General features: G+C 48.3%; 1 protein-coding gene across 3 annotated transcripts in view; it reads right to left on the bottom strand.

Moving 5' to 3' along the window:
* LOC141264803 (uncharacterized) overlaps positions 1-21,148 on the bottom strand; it is a 146,078-nt gene that overhangs the window by 104,595 nt on the left and 20,335 nt on the right. For all 3 annotated transcript variants that reach the window (XM_073677132.1, XM_073677134.1, XM_073677133.1), the window contains 2 exons: positions 6,330-6,456; positions 4,718-4,831 (listed from right to left, as the gene is read on the bottom strand). In XM_073677132.1, the coding sequence (XP_073533233.1) occupies positions 4,718-4,831; positions 6,330-6,456 (241 nt within the window). The remainder of the gene's footprint in view (positions 1-4,717; positions 4,832-6,329; positions 6,457-21,148) is intronic.

Raw genomic sequence — 21,148 nt, 5'->3', positions numbered from 1 at the left:
CTTCACTGTATGTATGTCGGGGCACAGGGTGATAATAAAGTCCTCACACACCAGGAGGGGAATGTACAGATTTGTCTATGTTGCGGCACGGGGTAATAATAAAGAGGAATGTACAGACGTGTGGCGTCTAGATTTGTTAAGCCAAGAGAAAAACACTATTGTGTTTGTATTGACTTTTGAATGTATGTTTCTTTGGCTGGTCAAGAGGGACTGTGACATAGGGTGGAACAAAGAATGTTTGCTAAATATGTTGATTAAATATTGTGTGGACCCTGTGGCTTGTTGACTCACAAAACAGGAGGACAAAATATGCAAATTCATTAAATGCTCAAACAATGAGACCTGAGCACTGCACCTTTCCCCCGACCTGTGAATGATGACTTTAGCCACATATGTAAATATAAAAAGGGTTTTTCTATCCTGCTGCAAAGAGAATAAAGAATCAGACAGACATTCTTCAGGACAGAGACACACAGATTTGGATTCTACAGGTTTCCAGCCTAAGTGTATAAGGCCCTGACTGGAAGGATACAGATCTGCTCCACTGACCATCAGAGAGGTCACCTGGCCCCATGGATATGTTGTTTGGGGTTGCCAGGTGGGACCCTCCGGTTGCCTGGAACCCATGGAGACGTTCAAAGAAGCCAGATTGTGATCAGCCAGTCTTCTGGCCCCATGGAAACTCTTGGAGGCCAGGGTGGGACCCTCGGTCACCTGACCTTGTATCTCGATGGACTGTCAGCTTCCTAAGCTTGCCGCTACCTCCTCTTTGTGGGGGCCTGCCAAAAGCAGGGAGGGGGCCACTGGTTGAGGTAGTTGACCTTGGAAGTCCCAAAGTCGCAGCTGCTCTATTTTCAGCGGGCGGAAGGGTGAGACTGTGTAACTTTGCACCATCTTGGGTATTTGCTGGGACTGTTCTATATGTTTATTGTCTCTTGTGGTTCAATAAAGTATTGCCGCGCTGTTTAACCCTCACCCTGTGGTATTATGCCCACGGAAGACCCCATGTATACACACCTTGCCTACGTCGGGGCACTGGGGACACGGGCTGATAATAAAGTCTTCACACACCAGGAGGGAAATGTACCGACTTGTCTATCTATTATGTAGCCGGGTGATCACATCCCTGGGTGCAGAGCTGGGGGCACTTTTGGGTTTGGGGATCCTGTGTGCCCTATCTATTATGTAGCTGGGCGACCACATCCCTGGGTGCAGAGCTGGGGGCACTTTTTGGTTTTGGGATCCTGTGAGCCCTATCATGTAGCCGGGTGATCACATCTCTGGGTGCAGAGCTGGGGGCACTTTTGGGTTTGGGGATCCTGTGCACCTTGTCTATCTATCATGTAGCAGGGTGATCACATGCCTGGGTGCAGAGCTGGGGGCACTTTTTGGTTTTGGGATCCTGTGAGCCCTATCATGTAGCCGGGTGATCACATCTCTGCGTGCAGAGGTGCGGGCACTTTTGGGTTTGGGGATCCTGTGCACCTTGTCTATCTATCATGTAGCAGGGTGATCACATGCCTGGGTGCAGAGCTGGGGGCACTTTTTGGTTTTGGGATCCTGTGAGCCCTATCATGTAGCCGGGTGATCACATCTCTGCGTGCAGAGGTGCGGGCACTTTTGGGTTTGGGGATCCTGTGCACCTTGTCTATCTATCATGTAGCAGGGTGATCACATGCCTGGGTGCAGAGCTGGGGGCACTTTTGGGTTTGGGGATCCTGTGTACCCTATCTATCATGTAGCCGGGTGATCACATCCCTGGGTACAGAGGTGGGGGCACTTTTGGGTTTGGGGATCCTGTGCACCTTGTCTATTATGTTGCTGGGTGATCACATCTCTGGGTGCAGAGGTGCGGGCACTTTTGGGTTTGGGGATCCTGTGCACCTTGTCTATTATGTTGCTGGGTGATCACATCTCTGGGTGCAGAGGTGGGGGCACTTTTGGGTTTGGGGATCCTGTGCACCTTGTCTATCATGTAGCCGGGTGATCACATCTCTGGGTGCAGAGGTGCGGGCACTTTTGGGTTTGGGGATCCTGTGTGCCCTATCTATCATGTAGCCGGGTGATCACATCTCTGGGTGCAGAGGTGCGGGCACTTTTGGGTTTGGGGATCCTGTGCGCCCTATCTATCATGTAGCCGGGTGATCACATCTCTGGGTGCAGAGGTGCGGGCACTTTTGGGTTTGGGGATCCTGTGTGCCCTATCTATCATGTAGCCGGATGATCACATCTCTGGGTGCAGAGGTGCGGGCACTTTTGGGTTTGGGGATCCTGTGCACCTTGTCTATTATGTTGCTGGGTGATCACATCCCTGGGTGCAGAGGTGCGGGCACTTTTGAATTTGGGGATCCTGTGCGCCCTATCTATCATGTAGCCGGGTGATCACATCCCTGGGTGCAGAGGTGGGGGCAGTTTTAGGTTTGGGGATCCTGTGTGCCCTATCTATCATGTAGCCGGTGATCACATCCCTGGGTGCAGAGGTGGGGGCAGTTTTAGGTTTGGGGATCCTGTGCACCTTATCTATTATGTAGCCAGGCGATCACACCCCTGGGTGCAAAGTTGGGGGCACTTTTGGGTTTGGGGATCCTGTGCACCTCGTCTATTATGTTGCCGGGTGATCACATCCCTGGGTGCAGAGGTGCGGGCACTTTTGGGTTTGGGGATCCTGTGTGCCCTATCTATCATGTAGCCGGGTGATCACATCCCTGGGTGCAGAGGTGGGGGCAGTTTTAGGTTTGGGGATCCTGTGTACCCTATCTATTATGTAGCCAGGCGATCACACCCCTGGGTGCAAAGTTGGGCGCACTTTTGGGTTTGGGGATCCTGTGCACCTCGTCTATTATGTTGCCGGGTGATCACATCCCTGGGTGCAGAGGTGCGGGCACTTTTGGGTTTGGGGATCCTGTGTGCCCTATCTATCATGTAGCCGGGTGATCACATCCCTGGGTGCAGAGATGGGGGCAGTTTTAGGTTTGGGGATCCTGTGTGCCCTATCTATCATGTAGCCGGGTGATCACATCCCTGGGTGCAGAGGTGCGGGCACTTTTGGGTTTGGGGATCCTGTGTGCCTTATCTATCATGTAGCCGGGTGATCACATCCCTGGGTGCAGAGGTGGGGGCAGTTTTAGGTTTGGGGATCCTGTGTGCCCTATCTATCATGTAGCCGGGTGATCACATCCCTGGGTGCAGAGGTGCGGGCACTTTTGGGTTTGGGGATCCTGTGTGCCTTATCTATCATGTAGCTGGGCGATCACATCCCTGGGTGCAGAGCTGGGGGCACTTTTGGGTTTGGGGATCCTGTGTGCCCTATCTATCATGTAGCCGGGTGATCACATCCCTGGGTGCAGAGGTGCGGGCACTTTTGGGTTTGGGGATCCTGTGTGCCCTATCTATCATGTAGCCGGGTGATCACATCCCTGGGTGCAGAGGTGGGGGCAGTTTTAGGTTTGGGGATCCTGTGTGCCCTATCTATCATGTAGCCGGGTGATCACATCCCTGGGTGCAGAGGTGGGGGCAGTTTTAGGTTTGGGGATCCTGTGCACCTTGTCTATTATGTAGCCGGGTGATCACATCCCTGGGTGCAGAGGTGGGGGCAGTTTTAGGTTTGGGGATCCTGTGCACCTTGTCTATTATGTAGCCAGGCGATCACACCCCTGGGTGCAGAGTTGGGGGCACTTTTGGGTTTGGGGATCCTGTGCGCCCTGTCTATTAGGAGGTCCCGTTGGTCCATTTCGGGGATTAATGCGGTGAAGAAGTCTGTTAAGAACTCCTTCAATGCGTCTGCAGCAATGCTTTCCGGTTTCCGCCTGAACCGCAGATTGTTGCATCTCCGGATCCGCCAGTACCAATTTAAAGCGGTAATCTCCTCATCTGCCTGATTATGAGCGTCCACCAAGTGACTGCATGCGGTAATAAACTCCTCCAGCTTCTCCTCTATGTGCAGTTCTATCTCCAATATGGACAATATCCTTCTGTAATGCAGTGAAGGCTGAGGTGACGTCGATGGCGGCTTTAGTGTAGCCCCTGTGATGGGGGCAGAGCTGTGCCCGGTGTCAGGTGCAGCAGATACTTGCGGTTTTGTGCCTGGGGGTCTCTCTGGGCTGCTGGATGACGAGATGCTCAGGTCCCCTGTCAGGGTATGATGCTCCGGTAATGGCCTGGGGCTGTATACGCTCTTATCTGGCGAGGCCTGACCCGATGGCAGTGGATCAGACCTCATGGAGCCCTCTGCAGCGTCTCTAGCTGCATGGCAAGTGCTGATGCGGCCATCTTGATTTTTCCTGGGCGCTGGCACAAAGACAGAGATTCTGCCCGATGCCGCGTCCCTGCTCCTCATCGCAGACCAGAGTGTCCTGGTACTTGTGCTGCCTCGAATCGGGGGGATTCCCTGCTGTTTGTACTGATGTGAGCCTCTTATAGGTCGTGGAAGAACAGAACCGATGTTACTTGCAGCCGCTCAGCTCCTCATCCGGATACGCCCCCATGTCCTTCCTCGCCACACGGTCCACGTCACACGTTTGTCATCTGTCGCACACTCCACGTCACATGTCCTTACCCATCACACGCTCCACGTCAAGTCCATCTCCCATCACACAATCCACCCACGTCACATGTCCGTCCCCCATGTCACATGTTGACTGGTTCCAGATCGGACCCCTCAACCGTTTCTATCCCCCGCTCACAGCACACAATATGGAGGTCTCAGGTCAACACGCACCTTGCACGGGTTTTGGTTCGCAGCCCAGTTTCTCCCATCTTGGATGCCCCTGAACACACGGCTCCTCTCCTCCTTCGATCAGTAACAGGAGCTCCGACTTGACCACGGGAATCCCTGCCCCGAGATAAAGAGGAGTCACCAGACCACCTATAAATGTCAGCGCTGGCGGGTCCTAGTGCCATGACCTGGCGATGGCTCCCCCCATACTGTAAGCACGTAGCAGTCCTGGTGATGACCGACACTTCTGATTTACAACCACAATTCCATGAAAGTTTGACCTTTGTGTAACATGTGCAGAAAACATAGTCCGATGATCAGGAACTTCTAGTCTCCATATTTAGCACACAACAGATAGGACATTTCACCTTTACATTTGATAAATTACCTCATTTAGAAACTGATGACAGTGACAAATCTCAGAAGAGTTGGGACAAGGATAACAAAAGGCTGGAAAAGAAAGTGGTACTAATAAAAAAAATTCCAGCAGCGTTGAGACATGACTGTGTATAAGGCTCATGGGAGAGAGGCAGAGTCTCGCCAAAGCAAAGATGGTCAGAGGTCACGATATGTGAACTGCGTCTAACTGTGGAACAATTTCGGAGATGGCCTGGGCATAATTGGGGATAAGACCCAGGAACAATGGGGGACCAGACCTGAACGCAATGGTGGACATGACCCAAGCGCCATGGGGGACACAGGCCGGGCACCATGATGGACATGGAAGAGTTGTACCAGGGCTATGTCCACCATAGTGCCAGGCCTGTGTCCCCCATGGTGCTTGGGTCGTGTCCACCCTTGCGCTTGGGACATGTCCCCCATTGTTCCTGGGTCATATCCCCGATTATGCCCAGACCGTCTCTGAAATTGTTCCACAGTTAGACACAGGTCACATATTGTGAACTCCGACCATCTTTGCTTTGGAGAGACTCTGTCTCCCTCCCATGATCCTTATACACTGTTATGTCTTGACCCTGCAGCAGTTTTTCATTAGTATCACTTACATTTCCAGCCTTCTGTTATCTTTGTCCCAACTCTTCTGAGATTTGTTGCTGCCATCAGTTTCTAAATGAGGCAATTTACCAAATGAAATGGAGAAATCTCTAACATCCAATCCCTTGATAAAATATGGAGATAAGAGGTTTCTTGATCATCACATTCTTGTTCCTGCATATTTTACACAGAGGCCAAACTTTTCTGGAGTTAGTGTTGTGTATCCCAGGTGCACATGTGGTGGTGGAATCTCAGCACCGTCGGTTCACCAGTCCTTCATTGCAGGCCCTCAGAATAAGACTGAGCCAGACAAACCTTCTCACTGCTGTCCACAGGATCCTCTAACACCACAAAGAGTGTGCAGCGCCTGAGACCATGCGTCACACAGGCAGCAGCACCTCTGACTACTCAGAAGTATATGGGCTAAGACTACAGATGTGACTACCAAGAAGGGTGTGGGTTAGGAAGACACTGGCTGTGACTAGTGAAAAGGGTGTGGGTTAGGAAGACATTAGCTGTGACTAGTAAGAAGGTTGTGGGCTAGGAAGACACTGGCTGTCACTAGTGATTGTCCTGAGCTCTTACATCAGATCTATTTATCAGTCGCTCCCCGTCTTCTTACCTAGTGACTGGAGCGTGTGGTAATTGTCCATCATCACCTCCTTGTACAGATCCTTCTGCCATTCTTCTAAGCTCCCCCACTCCTCTAGAGTGAAATATATGGCCACATCATCAAACATCAGAGGTTCCTAGAAAGTGGCAAAAAGGAAATAATCTTGACAGTACATAGACAACACACGAGGGACACAGTGCTCAAAACACAAAGCCAATCTTCAACGAAAAGCATAGCGCACAAGGAGAATCAGATCCATAGAGCTTGAGAAATCACTCACCACAGCTATAAAACTCGCAAAAAAATCACTGACCAGGAGCAAAGACACCCTGAGAAATCACTGACCGGGACATAAAGCCCCTGAGAAATCATTGACCAGGACCATAGAGCTCGAGAAATCATTGACCAGGGCCATAAAACTCTTGGGAAATCACTGAACAGGTCTTAGGTTTCCTGCTCGGCAATTGGTGTGGAACCAATATAGGGATGGTAGGGTAGGCAGGGTGTTATTAGATCTGCCTAGGGGGTCTCCACTCCCCCTTTAACTAGTGTTTGGGCTTCCTTCCCCTCTTCCCTTCGTGTTGCTTTAGTCTTCCCACACCGTGTGTAACACCAGAGCCATAAAGCCCCCGAGCAATCACTGACCAGGACCACAGAATCCAGAGAAATCACTGACCAGGGCCATAGAGCTCCCAAGAAATTACTATCAGGGCCATAGAGCCCCAGAGAAATCACTATCAGGGCCATAGAGGCCCCGAGAAATCACTATCAGGGCCATAGAGCCCCCGAGAAATCACTGACCAGGGCCACAGAGCCCTACGAAATCACTGATTAGGGCCATAGAGCCCCCGAGAAATCACTATCAGGGACATAGAGCCCTAGAGAAATCACTATCAGGGCCATAGAGCCCCAGAGAAATCACTATCAGGGCCATAGAGCCCCCGAGAAATCACTGACCAGGGCCACAGAGCCCTAAGAAATCACTGATTTCTATGGCCCTGGTCATTGATTTCTTGGGGACATAGAGCCCCCAAGAAATCAATGACCAGGGCCATAGAGCCCCCAAAAAATCACTGATCAGGGCCATATAGCCCCCGAGAAAACACTGATCAGGCCATAGAGCGCCCGAGAAATCACTGACCAGGGAAATAGAGCCCCCGAGAAATCACTGACCGGGACAATAGAACCCCAAAAAAATCAATTACCAGGACAATAGAACCCCCGAAAAATCACTGACCAGGATCATAGCATCCCCGGAAAATCACTGGCCAGAGCCATAGAGCCCCCAAGAAATCAATGACCAGAACCATAGCGCCCCGAGAAATCAATGACCAGGACCATATTGCCCAGAGAAATCCCTGACCAGGACAATAGAGCCCCAGGGAAATCACTGACTAGACCCTGACTGTCGCCAGGATTGGGGGTGTCCACCGTCTTTTGCCGATGGCCTGGGCTTTCCTAGATGTGAGTTAAGGGAAGTAGGGGTTACGGAGAATCTCCCCACTAATGTGCTATTGGGAACTGATCTGGGACGGTTGGTTGCCCAATACATTCCTGACAACCCTCCCAGATCTGGTACGTCATGGATTTCAAATGTTGATAATGTGAAAGTCAATGTGATGCATAAGGATAATGGATTTTGTGTTACAGGAGAACTCAGCCATGTCACACTGCGGGGTGATGTTGCTGAGGATCCCCTAAAAGGAGCCAGCGCAAGTGCTAAGGGCAATGGGAACAGGCACTGGGATCATGAAGCAGGTGGTCCCGTGCAGCTGACCAGTGTCACAATGAACTGAGACATGCACGGTGGTAGCTGCCCCATGATTAGCACTGCTCCTAAGGTATTAGGGGAGGAAGGGAAAGTGGTACCTACAGCCTGTCAAGCTGATGGGAAAGGACTGTGATCCCGCGGGAAGACAGCCTACATAGCCACTGTCATGCGCAGTCAGAGTGCCCAGAACGCAGGTAACGCATTGCTTTATGGACCTTGATCCTCCAGAGGGATAACAGAACCAGTTGTGGATCCAGAACAGGTCCTATACGGTTTCATGTGTCGAAGAGTGAGGAACTCTGAGCGTATGCCCAAGGCTCATCTGATCCCTGTGCCGGTGATAGAGGAGCTGTTCCAGAGGGTTGTTGTGGACATTGTTGGTCTGCTGACAATCCCCAGCAGCTCTGGAAAACGTTTCAACCTTACTGTGGTAGGCTTCCCGGTACCCGGAGGCAGTGGCTCTGTCCTCAATTATGGCCGGTAAGGTGGCAGATGCCCTTTTGGGCATATTTTCCCTGAGTAGGATATCCTAGGTCGATGCTTATAGATCAGGGGACTCCGTTCAAGTCTCGTTTAATAAAGGCTCTCTAAGAAAATGCAGGTGCAGCACCCGGTATAGAGTTCGTATCACCCACAGACCAATATGCTGATGGGTGGAGTGCTCAGTCAGGAAGCCTGTGTATGCAAAAATCAAAGACTGACCGTCACTTCTAAACAGAACAGGTGTGAACAGGTGCATACTAAGAGTATCCATCTCCATATATGTATCCAACAAATAAAGTCCACTCATCCCATCAGCCTATGGCAGTTTTAATCACAGCAGGATCCTACCTACCCATATAAATATCAGCCCAGGAGAGGAATCACATTAGGCTTGTTTCCCAGGAAAGAAGATTGCCTTATGGCAGCTGGGTTCACATAAATTGGCCAATGTCAGGGAAATATTAATGTCAAAAAAATGTTCGTCCATATTTGCCTGACATAGATGTTCATCCCCCTCCCTTATTCCCCTTCTGCTCAGCACAAAAGCCCCAATTAGCACAGTCGTGAGGGAGGCCTTACACAAACAAATGCCAGCCAAGAACTGTACAAGCTAACTAAAATGCAAATGTATTTCCTCTTAACACAGACCTGAGATAGATTAACATCTTCTCCCAGGCCAGAGTTTGGATGAAAGAAGAAATGGTTCGCTAAGTTCAAAGGCACTCACAAACAATTCCCAGCCACTAGCCATAGCCAGGTCGACTCCGAAATGAAATATGAAATATTGTGAGTTCCATACGTCCGACAGTAACGGGACCCATATGTTTAGTGACCAAATAAGCCCAGGAATGTATAGGTAGTTTTCCAGGGCTATAAGCAAAATCAGGGAGCTGTAGCGCAAAAACACCAGAATAGCAGACTGCTGCTATGCGATGTGTGGTCTCTGACTGAAGATAAAATCATAATAGAAAATATGATATCACTTTTGGGATTCTGGGACCAACGCGCAATGAGTTATCCCAAAAAACAGGTTTTTAATACAAATCTGAAAGGTGGAGCCCAGCCTCTGTTATGTCATCACAGGGGGGTCTCTCACTTCAGCATAAAATAGTTTGTTGAGGCTGAAGCTGTGTTCTTTGCCTGGGAGTATATGTCTATCATAGCGGAGGACCCTGTTTGATAACAATAAAGGGAGTGTCTCCCCTCCACCTATACTGAATCGTCTCAGCGATCGTATAGTGTAAGTTATCGTTTTTTATCCTGTTTATTTTATGTAATCGCTTATGTATTTTAATGTTTCCTTTGTAACATCCTTGTATACATTTTTCCCAAACACTGCCTCCCTTTTGGATTAAATATAAAATGTAATAGTCCTGTTTCTTTTGTTCTGTAATCGTTCCCTTCCCTGAAGCCATATACGCAGGCATCCGCCCAGGCCTGTATGATATTTCAAACTCGGCCGGTGGTGGCAGAGAATATTAATAATTGGGCTATCGTGAAGCTGACAGTGACCGTACGGAGGGCGTTAAACACGGATTCCATGCATTGGAATCCCTGAGGTGTGACACCATACTCTCACTGGTCGCTTGCCGATATCCACGTAGCAAGTAGTCTGGATCGTGTGCTCGCGACTCCGGAGGAAATACTGACAGCGTGACGGCACGGTGAGATATCGTGTGATCTCCCCGGTGTCGTCCCTCTGTGTGTGTTGGAATCCCTGACAGCCAATTTATGCAATAAGTATCTTAGTTTTTTCCTATTTTCTAGAGCAGTAATGCAATTCCAATTTTATATATTTCATGTTTGCATATTATAGCGCTGCAGAGTGCAGCTTTTATTTGCTAGTTACATCATGACAAGGAAGCCTGTAGCCTTCCTGTGTGTAGCTTTCCCGATGAAAGCGAGACAGAAGTCCTGGAGGATTTGCTAGCAGAAGCCCGGGACGGAGGGTCTTTTGAGAATGTGGAATTCAACCCGAAACTATCCATGGACCAGAGGTCCCAGCTGCAGGAGGTGTTCAGGCCCTACCCGACTATCTTCACGGGTGTACCAGGAAGAATGCAGCTAGCCATCCACCTGGTGGACACAGGGAGTCACCTCAAAAGCCACCAACCTGCATACCGTGTCTCACTAGAGGAGCAAAATGACATAAATAAGTAGATAGATGAAAATGTTGTGTCTGGGGGTGATCCAAAGGACCAAAAATGCATGGGCCTCGTCTGTAGTCCTGGTCCCGAAAACGATCCGGTTCTGCGTGGACTACAGGAGGATAAATGCCATCATAGCCCCAGATGGATACTCAATGCCACGCATTGATGAGCTGCTGGTTCGCTTAGCCGGTGCCTGGTACTTGACAATCATGGACTTAAGTCGGGGTTACTGACAGATTTCTATGTCCAAGGAGGCACAGGAGAGATGCGCCTTCATTACCCCATTCAGACTGTATGAATCCCTAATCAGGCACTTTGGCATTTGGGTTTGAGGTCGCTTACTTGGACGACATTGTCCCACCTGGAGCAGGTACTCAGGCGTGTTCAGGGCGCTGGTTTGACTTTAAAGCCAAGAAAGTGTCAGATAGACATGACGAAGGTGTAGTACCTCGGTCACCGAGTAGGTGGCGGAACTCTAAAGCCAGAGCCTGGGAAGGTTGATGCCATCACCTCTTGGCCTACCCCCAAAACCAAGAAGCAGGTGATGTCCTTCTTAGGTATCGCAGGGTACAGGAGGAAGTTCATTCCCAACTATAGTGCCCTTGCCAAGCCTCTGATGAACCTCACCAAAAAGTTATCGCAAACAGTCAACGAAACGGCTGACTGTGAGTGATGCTTTGCAGCGTTTCAAGCTGCCCTCACCAGTTCCCCAGTCCTACAAGCGCTGGACTTCACCCGGCAGTTTGTAGTTCAAACAGATGCCAGTGCATATGGCCTTGGTGCTGGGCTCAGCCAGGTAAATGGTGAGGGCGAAAAACATCCGGTGATGTTCCTCAGCTGCAAGCTCTTACTGCGAGAAGCGGCCTACGCCACTGTGGATAAGGAGTGTCTCGCTATAGTGTGGGCCCTGTGGAAGCGGAGAAGGAGTGTCTCACTATAGTGTGGGCCCTGTGGAAGCGGAGAAGGAGTGTCTCGCTATATTGTGGGCCCTGTGGAACGGAGAAGGAGTGTCTCACTATAGTGTGGGCCCTGTGGAAGCGGAGAAGGAGTGTCTCACTATAGTGTGGGCCCTGTGGAAGCGGAGAAGGAGTGTCTCACTATAGTGTGGGCCCTGTGGAAGCGGAGAAGGAGTGTCTCACTATAGTTTGGGCCCTGTGGAAGCGGAGGAGTGTCTCGCTATAGTGTGGGCCCTGTGGAAGCGGAGGAGTGTCTCGCTATAGTGTGGGCCCAATGGAAGCGGAGAAGGAGTGTCTCACTATAGTGTGGGCCCTGTGGAAGCGGAGGAGTGTCTCACTATAGTGTGGGCCCTGTGGAAGCGGAGGAGTGTCTCACTATAGTGTGGGCCCTGTGGAAGCGGAGAAGGAGTGTCTCGCTATATTGTGGGCCCTGTGGAACGGAGAAGGAGTGTCTCACTATAGTGTGGGCCCTGTGGAAGCGGAGAAGGAGTGTCTCACTATAGTGTGGGCCCTGTGGAAGCGGAGAAGGAGTGTCTCACTATAGTGTGGGCCCTGTGGAAGCGGAGAAGGAGTGTCTCACTATAGTGTGGGCCCTGTGGAAGCGGAGGAGTGTCTCGCTATAGTGTGGGCCCAATGGAAGCGGAGAAGGAGTGTCTCACTATAGTGTGGGCCCTGTGGAAGCGGAGGAGTGTCTCACTATAGTGTGGGCCCTGTGGAAGCGGAGAAGGAGTGTCTCACTATAGTGTGGGCCCTGTGGAAGCGGAGAAGGAGTGTCTCACTATAGTGTGGGCCCTGTGGAAGCGGAGGAGTGTCTCACTATAGTGTGGGCCCTGTGGAAGCGGAGGAGTGTCTCACTATAGTGTGGGCCCTGTGGAAGCGGAGGAGTGTCTCACTATAGTGTGGGCCCTGTGGAAGCGGAGAAGGAGTGTCTCACTATAGTGTGGGCCCTGTGGAAGCGGAGAAGGAGTGTCTCGCTATAGTGTGGGCCCTGTGGAAGCGGAGAAGGAGTGTCTCACTATAGTGTGGGCCCTGTGGAAGCGGAGGAGTGTCTCGCTATAGTGTGGGCCCTGTGGAAGCGGAGAAGGAGTGTCTCGCTATAGTGTGGGCCCTGTGGAAGCGGAGAAGGAGTGTCTCGCTATAGTGTGGGCCCTGTGGAAGCGGAGAAGGAGTGTCTCGCTATAGTGTGGGCCCTGTGGAAGCGGAGAAGGAGTGTCTCGCTATAGTGTGGGCCCTGTGGAAGCGGAGAAGGAGTGTCTCGCTATAGTGTGGGCCCTGTGGAAGCGGAGAAGGAGTGTCTCGCTATAGTGTGGGCCCTGTGGAAGCGGAGAAGGAGTGTCTCGCTATAGTGTGGGCCCTGTGGAAGCGGAGGAGTGTCTCGCTATAGTGTGGGCCCTGTGGAAGCGGAGAAGGAGTGTCTCACTATAGTGTGGGCCCTGTGGAAGCGGAGGAGTGTCACACTATAGTGTGGGCCCTGTGGAAGCGGAGAAGGAGTGTCTCGCTATAGTGTGGGCCCTGTGGAAGCGGAGGAGTGTCTCACTATAGTGTGGGCCCTGTGGAAGCGGAGGAGTGTCTCACTATAGTGTGGGCCTGTGGAAGCGGAGAAGGAGTGTCTCGCTATAGTGTGGGCCCTGTGGAAGCGGAGAAGGAGTGTCTCGCTATAGTGTGGGCCCTGTGGAAGCGGAGGAGTGTCTCACTATAGTGTGGGCCCTGTGGAAGCGAAGAAGGAGTGTCTCGCTATAGTGTGGGCCCTGTGGAAGCGGAGGAGTGTCTCACTATAGTGTGGGCCCTGTGGAAGCGGAGGAGTGTCTCGCTATAGTGTGGGCCATGTGGAATCTGCAGCGCTGCCTATATGGGTGCAATTTCACCATAGTGACTGGCCAGAGCCCGCTCAGCTGGCATCATCGGGAGGCCGGTGACAATGGTAAACTACTGCGGTGGAGATTGGCTCTACAGCAATACGATTTTACGATTCAGCACAAGTAGAGTAGCGAACATGGCAACGCTGATGGGTTGTCTGGCCAGGGGGATGTCGAGGAGACGATCTGTAAATCAGTGTCCAATGTAATCTCAAGAAAGGGAAAATTAAAATTCATAATACATCTCCAGAAGTAAAAGAGCAGACACTCAAAACCTTTTGAAGTAGAATTACACATGGGACATCTGTGATTACGTAGACCTAAGGGGAAGAGAAAGTAATTAAACAAGGGAATTGGCAAGAGAGATAACGCTATACCTCTGTGAAGCCGGGGCTCCCTGTAGTTTACAGGTAATTAAACAGGAAAGGTTTTATTTTGGAAAACAGATGCCAAAATGAGGAGTTTACTGGGCACAAAGCTTCCATTCACACAGCACAGATGGTATTCAGCCTGTCTTCGGGGTAGGGTAAGTCTGGCAGTCTATTAGTTATTCTGCTACCCCTCCCCATACTTTTATTTGGATAGTCCCTTATATACTATTTAGGATACTTTTAAAGATATGTAGTTAAATTTTAGGGTGTATGCTGTGTAGGGTTGATCCACGTTTCACTGGAGTTCTTCCCTCCTTAAATCTGAGCCATTTCCGAGACCCAGGTTTAGGAATTTTCTTTCGTTATTACTTTTTATTTTATATAATTTTATATGCTGTATTGTTTTGTCCCCTTTGTAAAATCTTTTGTATAATTTTATAAAAACATTGCTTATCTTTCTGGAATAAATATAACATTTAATAGCTCTGTTCCTTTGCTCTGTAAACCACATCCCTGAAGCCATACGCTACCTGTAAAGGGCGTCCAAACAGCCTGTATGAACGATTGGTGATGGCAGCTAGCAGTTCCTTTTGATATTGTGGAATTAGCAGTGACTGCACGGGGGTATGCATGTATTCCATGCCTTGGAATTGGAGGTGTGTATACCATATGCTCACTGTTAGTTTCCCAATAACCGGCCTAGTAGTGGAAGCAGCCGCAGCCTCATTCATGTCACTCAATTGTGCAATTGTCCTCACGATTGGAGGCAGAGGGTGGGATCCGCGCGAACTTCCCGGCTGTGAACTTTCACAATATATGTATGCATGTATGTATGTATGTATGTATGTATGTATGCATGCATGTACAGTACAGACCAAAAGTTTGGACACACCTTCTCATTTAAAGATTTTTCTGTATTTTCATGACTATGAAAATGGTACATTCACACTGAAGGCATCAAAACTATGAATTACCACATGTGGAATTATATACTTAACAAAAAAGTGTGAAACAACTGAAAATATGTCTTATATTCTAGCGTCTTCACAGTAGCCACCTTTTGCTTTGATGACTGCTTTGCACACTCTTGGCATTCTCTTGATGAGCTTCAAGAGGTAGTCACCGGAAATGGTTTTCACTTCACAGGTGTGCCCTGTCAGGTTTAATAAGTGGGATTTCTTTCCTTATAAATGGGGTTGGGACCATCAGTTGTGTTGTGCAGAAGTCTGGTGGATACACAGCTGATAGTCCTACTGAATAGACTGTTAGCTGCTTTTTTCTTGCCATAATACAAATTCTAAGTAAGAAAAACGAGTGGCCATCATTACTTTAAGAAATGAAGGTCAGTCAGTCCGAAAAATTGGGAAAACTTTGAAAGTGTCCCCAAGTCCAGTTGCAAAAACCATCAAGCGCTACAAAAAAACTGGCTCACATGAGGACAGCCCCAGGAAAGGAAGACCAAGAGTCACCTCTGCTTCTGAGGATAAGTTTATCCGAGTCACCAGCCTCAGAAATTGCAGGTTAACAGCAGCTCAGATTAGAGACCCGGTCAATGCCACACAGAGTTCTAGCAGCAGACACATCTCTTCAACAACTGTTAAGAGGAGACTTTGTGCAGCAGGCCTTCATGGTAAAATAGCTTCTAGGAAACCACTGCTAAGGACAGGCAACAAGCAGAAGAAACTTCTTTGGGCTAAAGAACACAAGGAATGGACATTAGACCAGTGGAAATCTGTGGTTTGTCTGATGAGTCCAAATTTGAGATCTTTGGTTCCAACCACCGTGTCTTTGTGCGACGCAGAAAAGGTGAACGGATGGACTCTACATGCCTGGTTCCCACCGTGAAGCATGGAGGAGGAGATGTGATGGTGTGGGGGGCTTTGCTGGTGACACTGTTGGGGATTTATTCAAAATTGAAGGCATACTGAACCAGCATGGCTACCACAGCATCTTGCAGCGGCATGCCATTCCATCCGGTTTGCGTTTAGTTGGACCATCATTTATTTTTCAACAGGACAATGATCCCAAACACACCTACAGGCTGTGCAAGGGCTATTTGACCAAGAAGGAGAGTGATGGGGTGCTACGCCAGATGACCTGGCCTCCACAGTCACCAGACCTGAACCCAATCGAGATGGTTTGGGGTGAGCTGGACCGCAGAGTGAAGGCAAAAGGGCCAACAAGTGCTAAGCATCTCTGGGAACTCCTTCAAGATTGTTGGAAGACCATTTCCGGTGACTACCTCTTGAAGCTCATCAAGAGAATGCCAAGAGTGTGCAAAGCAGTCATCAAAGCAAAAGGTGGCTACTGTGAAGAACCTAGAATATAAGACATATTTTCAGTGGTTTCACACTTCTTTGTTAAGTATATAATTCCACATGTGGTAATTCATAGTTTTGATGCCTTCAGTGTGAATGTACAATCTTCATAGTCATGAAAATACAGAAAAATCTTTAAATGAGAAGGTGTGTCCAAACTGTTGGTCTGTACTGTATATTGGGGGTCTCTGCTTTCTCTATATATGGGGTGTCACTGCTCTCTCTCTATCTATATATAGAGGATCTCTGCTCTCTCTAAATATATATGGGTGATCTCTGCTTTCTCTATATTCAGTGGGTACGGAAAGTATTCCGACCCCTTTAAATTTTTCACTCTTTGTTTCATTGCCGCCATTTGGTAAATTCTAAAAAGTTCATTTTTTTCTCATTAAAGTCCACTCTGCACCCCATCTTGACTGAAAAAAACAACAGAAATGTAGAAATTTTTGCAAATTTATTAACCCCTTTCTAGCCTTTGCCGTATTAGTACGGCGCAGGCTAGCACCCCCGGTTCAGCGCGGGCTCCGGCGCTGAGCCAGCACTGAACTGGACACAAGTCAGCTGATAAATACAGCTGACATGTGCCCGCAACAGCCGTGGGTGGAATCGCGATCCACCTGCGGCTGTTAACTAGTTAAATGCCGCTGTCAATCTCTGCGGGTCAATCGCAGACTCCAGTGGTTGTCATGTCCTGATTGCTATGAGTGCCGCCCAGTGGTCGGCGCTCATAGCAAGTGAGCATTTTTGCTGCATACAGGGGATCTGCTCGTCTCCTGTATGCAGAAGAAGCAATCAGACAAGTGCAGTTTCTAGTCTCTCATGGAGACTATAGAAGCATGTAAAAAGTAAAAAAAAAAAAAAGTTAAAATAAAAAATAATTAATCCGATCAGTAAACGGCGTAACGAGAAAAAAATTCTAAACTCCAGAATTAAGGTTTTTTGGACGCCGCAACATTGCAATAAAATGCAATAACGGGCGATCAAAACATCGGATCTACCCCAAAATGTTATCAATAAAAACGTCAGCTCGGCACGCAAAAAATAAGCCCTCACCCAGCCCCAGATCACGAAAAATGGAGACGCTACAGGTCTCGGAAAACGGTGCCATTTTTTTTTTTTAAGCAAACTTTGGATTTTTTTTTCACCACTTTAATGTAAAAGAACCTACCCATGTTTGGCGTCTACAAACTCGTAAAAACCTGGAGAATCATAACGGCAGGTCAGTTTTAGCATTCCGTGAATGTGGTAAAAAAAAAACAACTGTGGAATTGCATTTTTTTTGCCATTTCACCGCACTTGGAATTTTTTCCCGTTTTCCAGTACACAATATGGTAAACCAAGTAATGGCGTTTGAAAAGTACAACTCATCCCGCAAAAAATAAGCCCTCGCATGGCCATATTGACAGAAAAATAAAAACGCTATGGCTCTGGGAACAAAGGGAGAAAAAAACGAAAGCGCAAAAGCGGAAAATCCCAAGGTTGTTAAAGGGTTGAAAAAGAAAAACTGAAATACCACATGGTCATAAGTATTCAGCCCCTTTGCTCAGTATTGAGTAGAAGCCCCCTTTTGAGCTAGTACAGCCATGAGTCTTCTTGGGAATGATGCAACAAGTTTTTCACACTTGGATTTGGGGATCCTCTGCCATTCTTCCTGGCAGTTCCTCTCCAGCTCCGTCAGGTTGGATGGTGAACGTTGGTGGACAGCCATTTTCAGGTCTCTCCAGAGATGCTCAATTGGGTTTAGGTCAGGGCTCTGGCTGGGCCAGTCAAGAATGGTCACAGAGTTGATCTGAAGCCACTCCTTTGTTATTTTAGCTGTGTGCTTAGGGTCAATGTCTTGTTGGAAGGTGAACCTTCGGCCAAGTCTGAGGTCCAGCGCACTCTGGAAGAGGTTTTCATCCAGGATATCTCTGTACTTGGCCGCATTCATGTTTCCTTCAATTGCAACCAGTCGTCCTGTCCCTGCAGCTGAAAAACACCCCCATAGCATAATGCTGCCACCACCATGTTTCACTGTTGGGATTGTATTGGGCAGGTGATGAGCAGTGCCTGGTTTTCTCCACACATACCGCTTAGAATTATCACCAAAAAATTCTATCTTCGTCTCATCAGACCAGAGAATCTTATTTCTCATAGTCTGGGATTCCTTCATGTGTTTTTGAGCAAACTCTATGGGGGCTTTCGTATGTCTTGCACTGAGGAGAGGCTTCCGTCAGGCCACTCTGCCATAAAAGACAGACTGGGGGAGGGCTGCAGTGATAGTTGACTTTGTGGAACTTTCTCCCATCTCCCAACTGCATCTCTGGAGCTCAGCCACAGTGATCTTTGGGTTCTTCTTTACCTCTCTCACCAAGGCTCTTTTCCCATAATTGCTCAGTTTGGCTGGACGGCCAGGTCTAGGAAGACTTCTGGTGGTCCCAAACTTCTTCCATTTAAAGATTATGGCGGCCAATGTGCTCTTAGGAACCTTGAGTAATGCAGAAATTCTTTCATAACCTTGGCCAGATCAGTGCCTTGCCACAGTTCTGTCTCTGAGCTCCTTGGGCTGTTCCTTTGCGCTCATGATTCTCATTTGGTCTGACATGCACTGTGAGCTGTGAGGTCTTATATAGACAGGTGTGCGCCTTTCCAAATCACGTCCTATCAGTTTAATTAAACACAGCTGGACTCCAATGAAGGAGTAGACCCATCTCAAGGAGGATCACAAGGAAATGGACAGCAAGTGACTTAATTATGAGTGTCTGAGCAAAGGGTCTGAATACTTATGACCATGTGATATTTCAGATTTTTTGTTAATAAATTTGCAAAAATGTCTACAATTCTGGTTTTTTTCAGTCAAGATGGGGTGCAGAATGTACTTTAATGAGAAAAAAATGAACTTTTTAGAATTTACCAAATGGCTGCAATGAAACAAAGCGTGAAATATTTAAAGGGGTTGTGGGGGGTCTCTGCTCTCTCTCATTATATATATACATATGTCTCTGTTCTCTCTATATACAGTGCATTGTGAAAGTATTTGCCCCCTTGAACTTTTATACCTTTTGCCACATTTCTGGCTTCAAACATAAAGATATAAAATTCTAATTTTTGGGGGGAAGAATCAACAAGTGGGACACAATCGTGAAGTGGAACGAAATTTATTGGATATTTTAATATTTTTTAACAAATTAAAAACTGAAAAGTGGGGCGTGCAATATTATTCGCCCCCCTTGAGTTAATACTTTGTAGCGCCACCTTTTGCTGCGATTACAGCTGCAAGTCACTTGGGGTACGTCTCTATCAGTTTTGCACATCGAGAGGCTGAAATTCTTGCCCATTCTTCCTTGCAAAACAGCTCGAGCTCAGTGAGGTTGGATGGAGAGCGTTTGTGAATGTCAAGAACGACACCGGCAGGATCACACAATATCCCACCGCTGCCACCAATTTGTCAGGGATTCCACCCACACACACAGTCAGGACGACACCGGGGAGATCACACAATATCTCACCGTGCTGTCACGCTGTCCATATTTCGTCCGGAGTCGCGAGCACGCGATCCAGACTACTCTCTACGTAGGTATCGGTAAGCGACCAGTGAGCGTATGGCACAACACCCTGGGTTCCACAGCCTGGAAACCGTGTTTAACGCCCTCCGTACGGTCACTGTTCGCTTCACGATAGCCCAATTATTAATACTCTCTGCCACCACCGGCCGAGTTTGAAATAAAATACAGGCCTGGCTGGACGCCTGCGTTTGAGTAGCTAATATGGCTTCGGGGAAGGGAACGATTACAGAACAAAAGAAACAGAACTATTAAATTTTATATTTAATCCAAAAGGGAAGCAGTGTTTAGGAAAAATATATACAAGGATGTTACAAAGGAGACATTAAAATACATAAGCAGTTACATAAAATAAACAGGGTAAAAAGAAGACAACTTACTCTATACGATCGTGGAGACGATTCAATATAGGTGGAGGGGCTCTCCAGTTGGAATATGCTGTTATTGAACAGGACCCCTTGCTTATAATTCTTATTCCCCCCTGGCAATGAGTGCTCCTGTCTTCTCCATAAACTCTTTTAAACCTAAGGGAGATCTGGCCACACGCCCCTTGTGGTGACATCATGTGGGCCGGTCTCCAGCCTGTACATTTTTATTAGAAACGCTAACTTCTGCGATAACTCATCACCCGTTGATCGCAGAAGCTTGCAGACTACGCCATTTTTTCCCTTATGATTTTATCTTTATTTTGATATCACACTTCACATAGCTGCAGTCTGCCATTCTGGTGTTTTTGCGCTGCAGCTCCCTGATTTTGGTTACAGCCCTGGAAAACTACCTACACATTCCTGGGCTGATTTGGTCACTACCCATTTGGGTCTCGTTATTGCCGGACGTATGGAACTCATGTCTGCAAATTCCCCTTTGAAGCTCGGGAAGCAGCTTCAACAGTTACACGCAAATTAGTGCAAGCCTGCATTTTAATTACCTCCTGTGTCTTTCAGGGACAAGATGCTTGCTTCTTAACGAAGTTATAACACTCCTTGCCTGGCCTTGTTTGCGTAAACTATTTACCAGGCGTGGACTAATTGGGGCTTTTGTGCTGAGCAGAAGGGGAATAAGGGAGGGGGGTGAACATTTATCTCAGGCAGATATGGACGAACATTTCCCTGATATTAATATTTTATAATATTCCTGACAGTGAACAGCAGTTTTCAGCTCTTTCCACAGATTCTCGATTGGATTCAGGTCTGGACTTTGACTTGGCCATTCTAACACCTGGATAAGTTTATTTTTGAACCATTCCATTGTAGATTTTGCTTTATGTTTGGGATCATTGTCTTGTTGGAAGATAAATCTTCGTCCCAGTTATAGGTCTTTTGCAGACTCCAACAGGTTTTCTTCCAGAATGGTCCTGTATTTGGCTCCGTCCATCTTCCCA

This window comes from Phyllobates terribilis, unplaced genomic scaffold (genome assembly GCF_046119375.1).
Source record: "Phyllobates terribilis strain yellow unplaced genomic scaffold, ASM4611937v1 Scaffold_4__5_contigs__length_816908805, whole genome shotgun sequence".
NCBI lineage: Eukaryota > Metazoa > Chordata > Amphibia > Anura > Dendrobatidae > Phyllobates > Phyllobates terribilis.
Note: the sequence above shows the minus strand (reverse complement) of the source record. Positions and strands in the feature narration are given on the sequence as shown.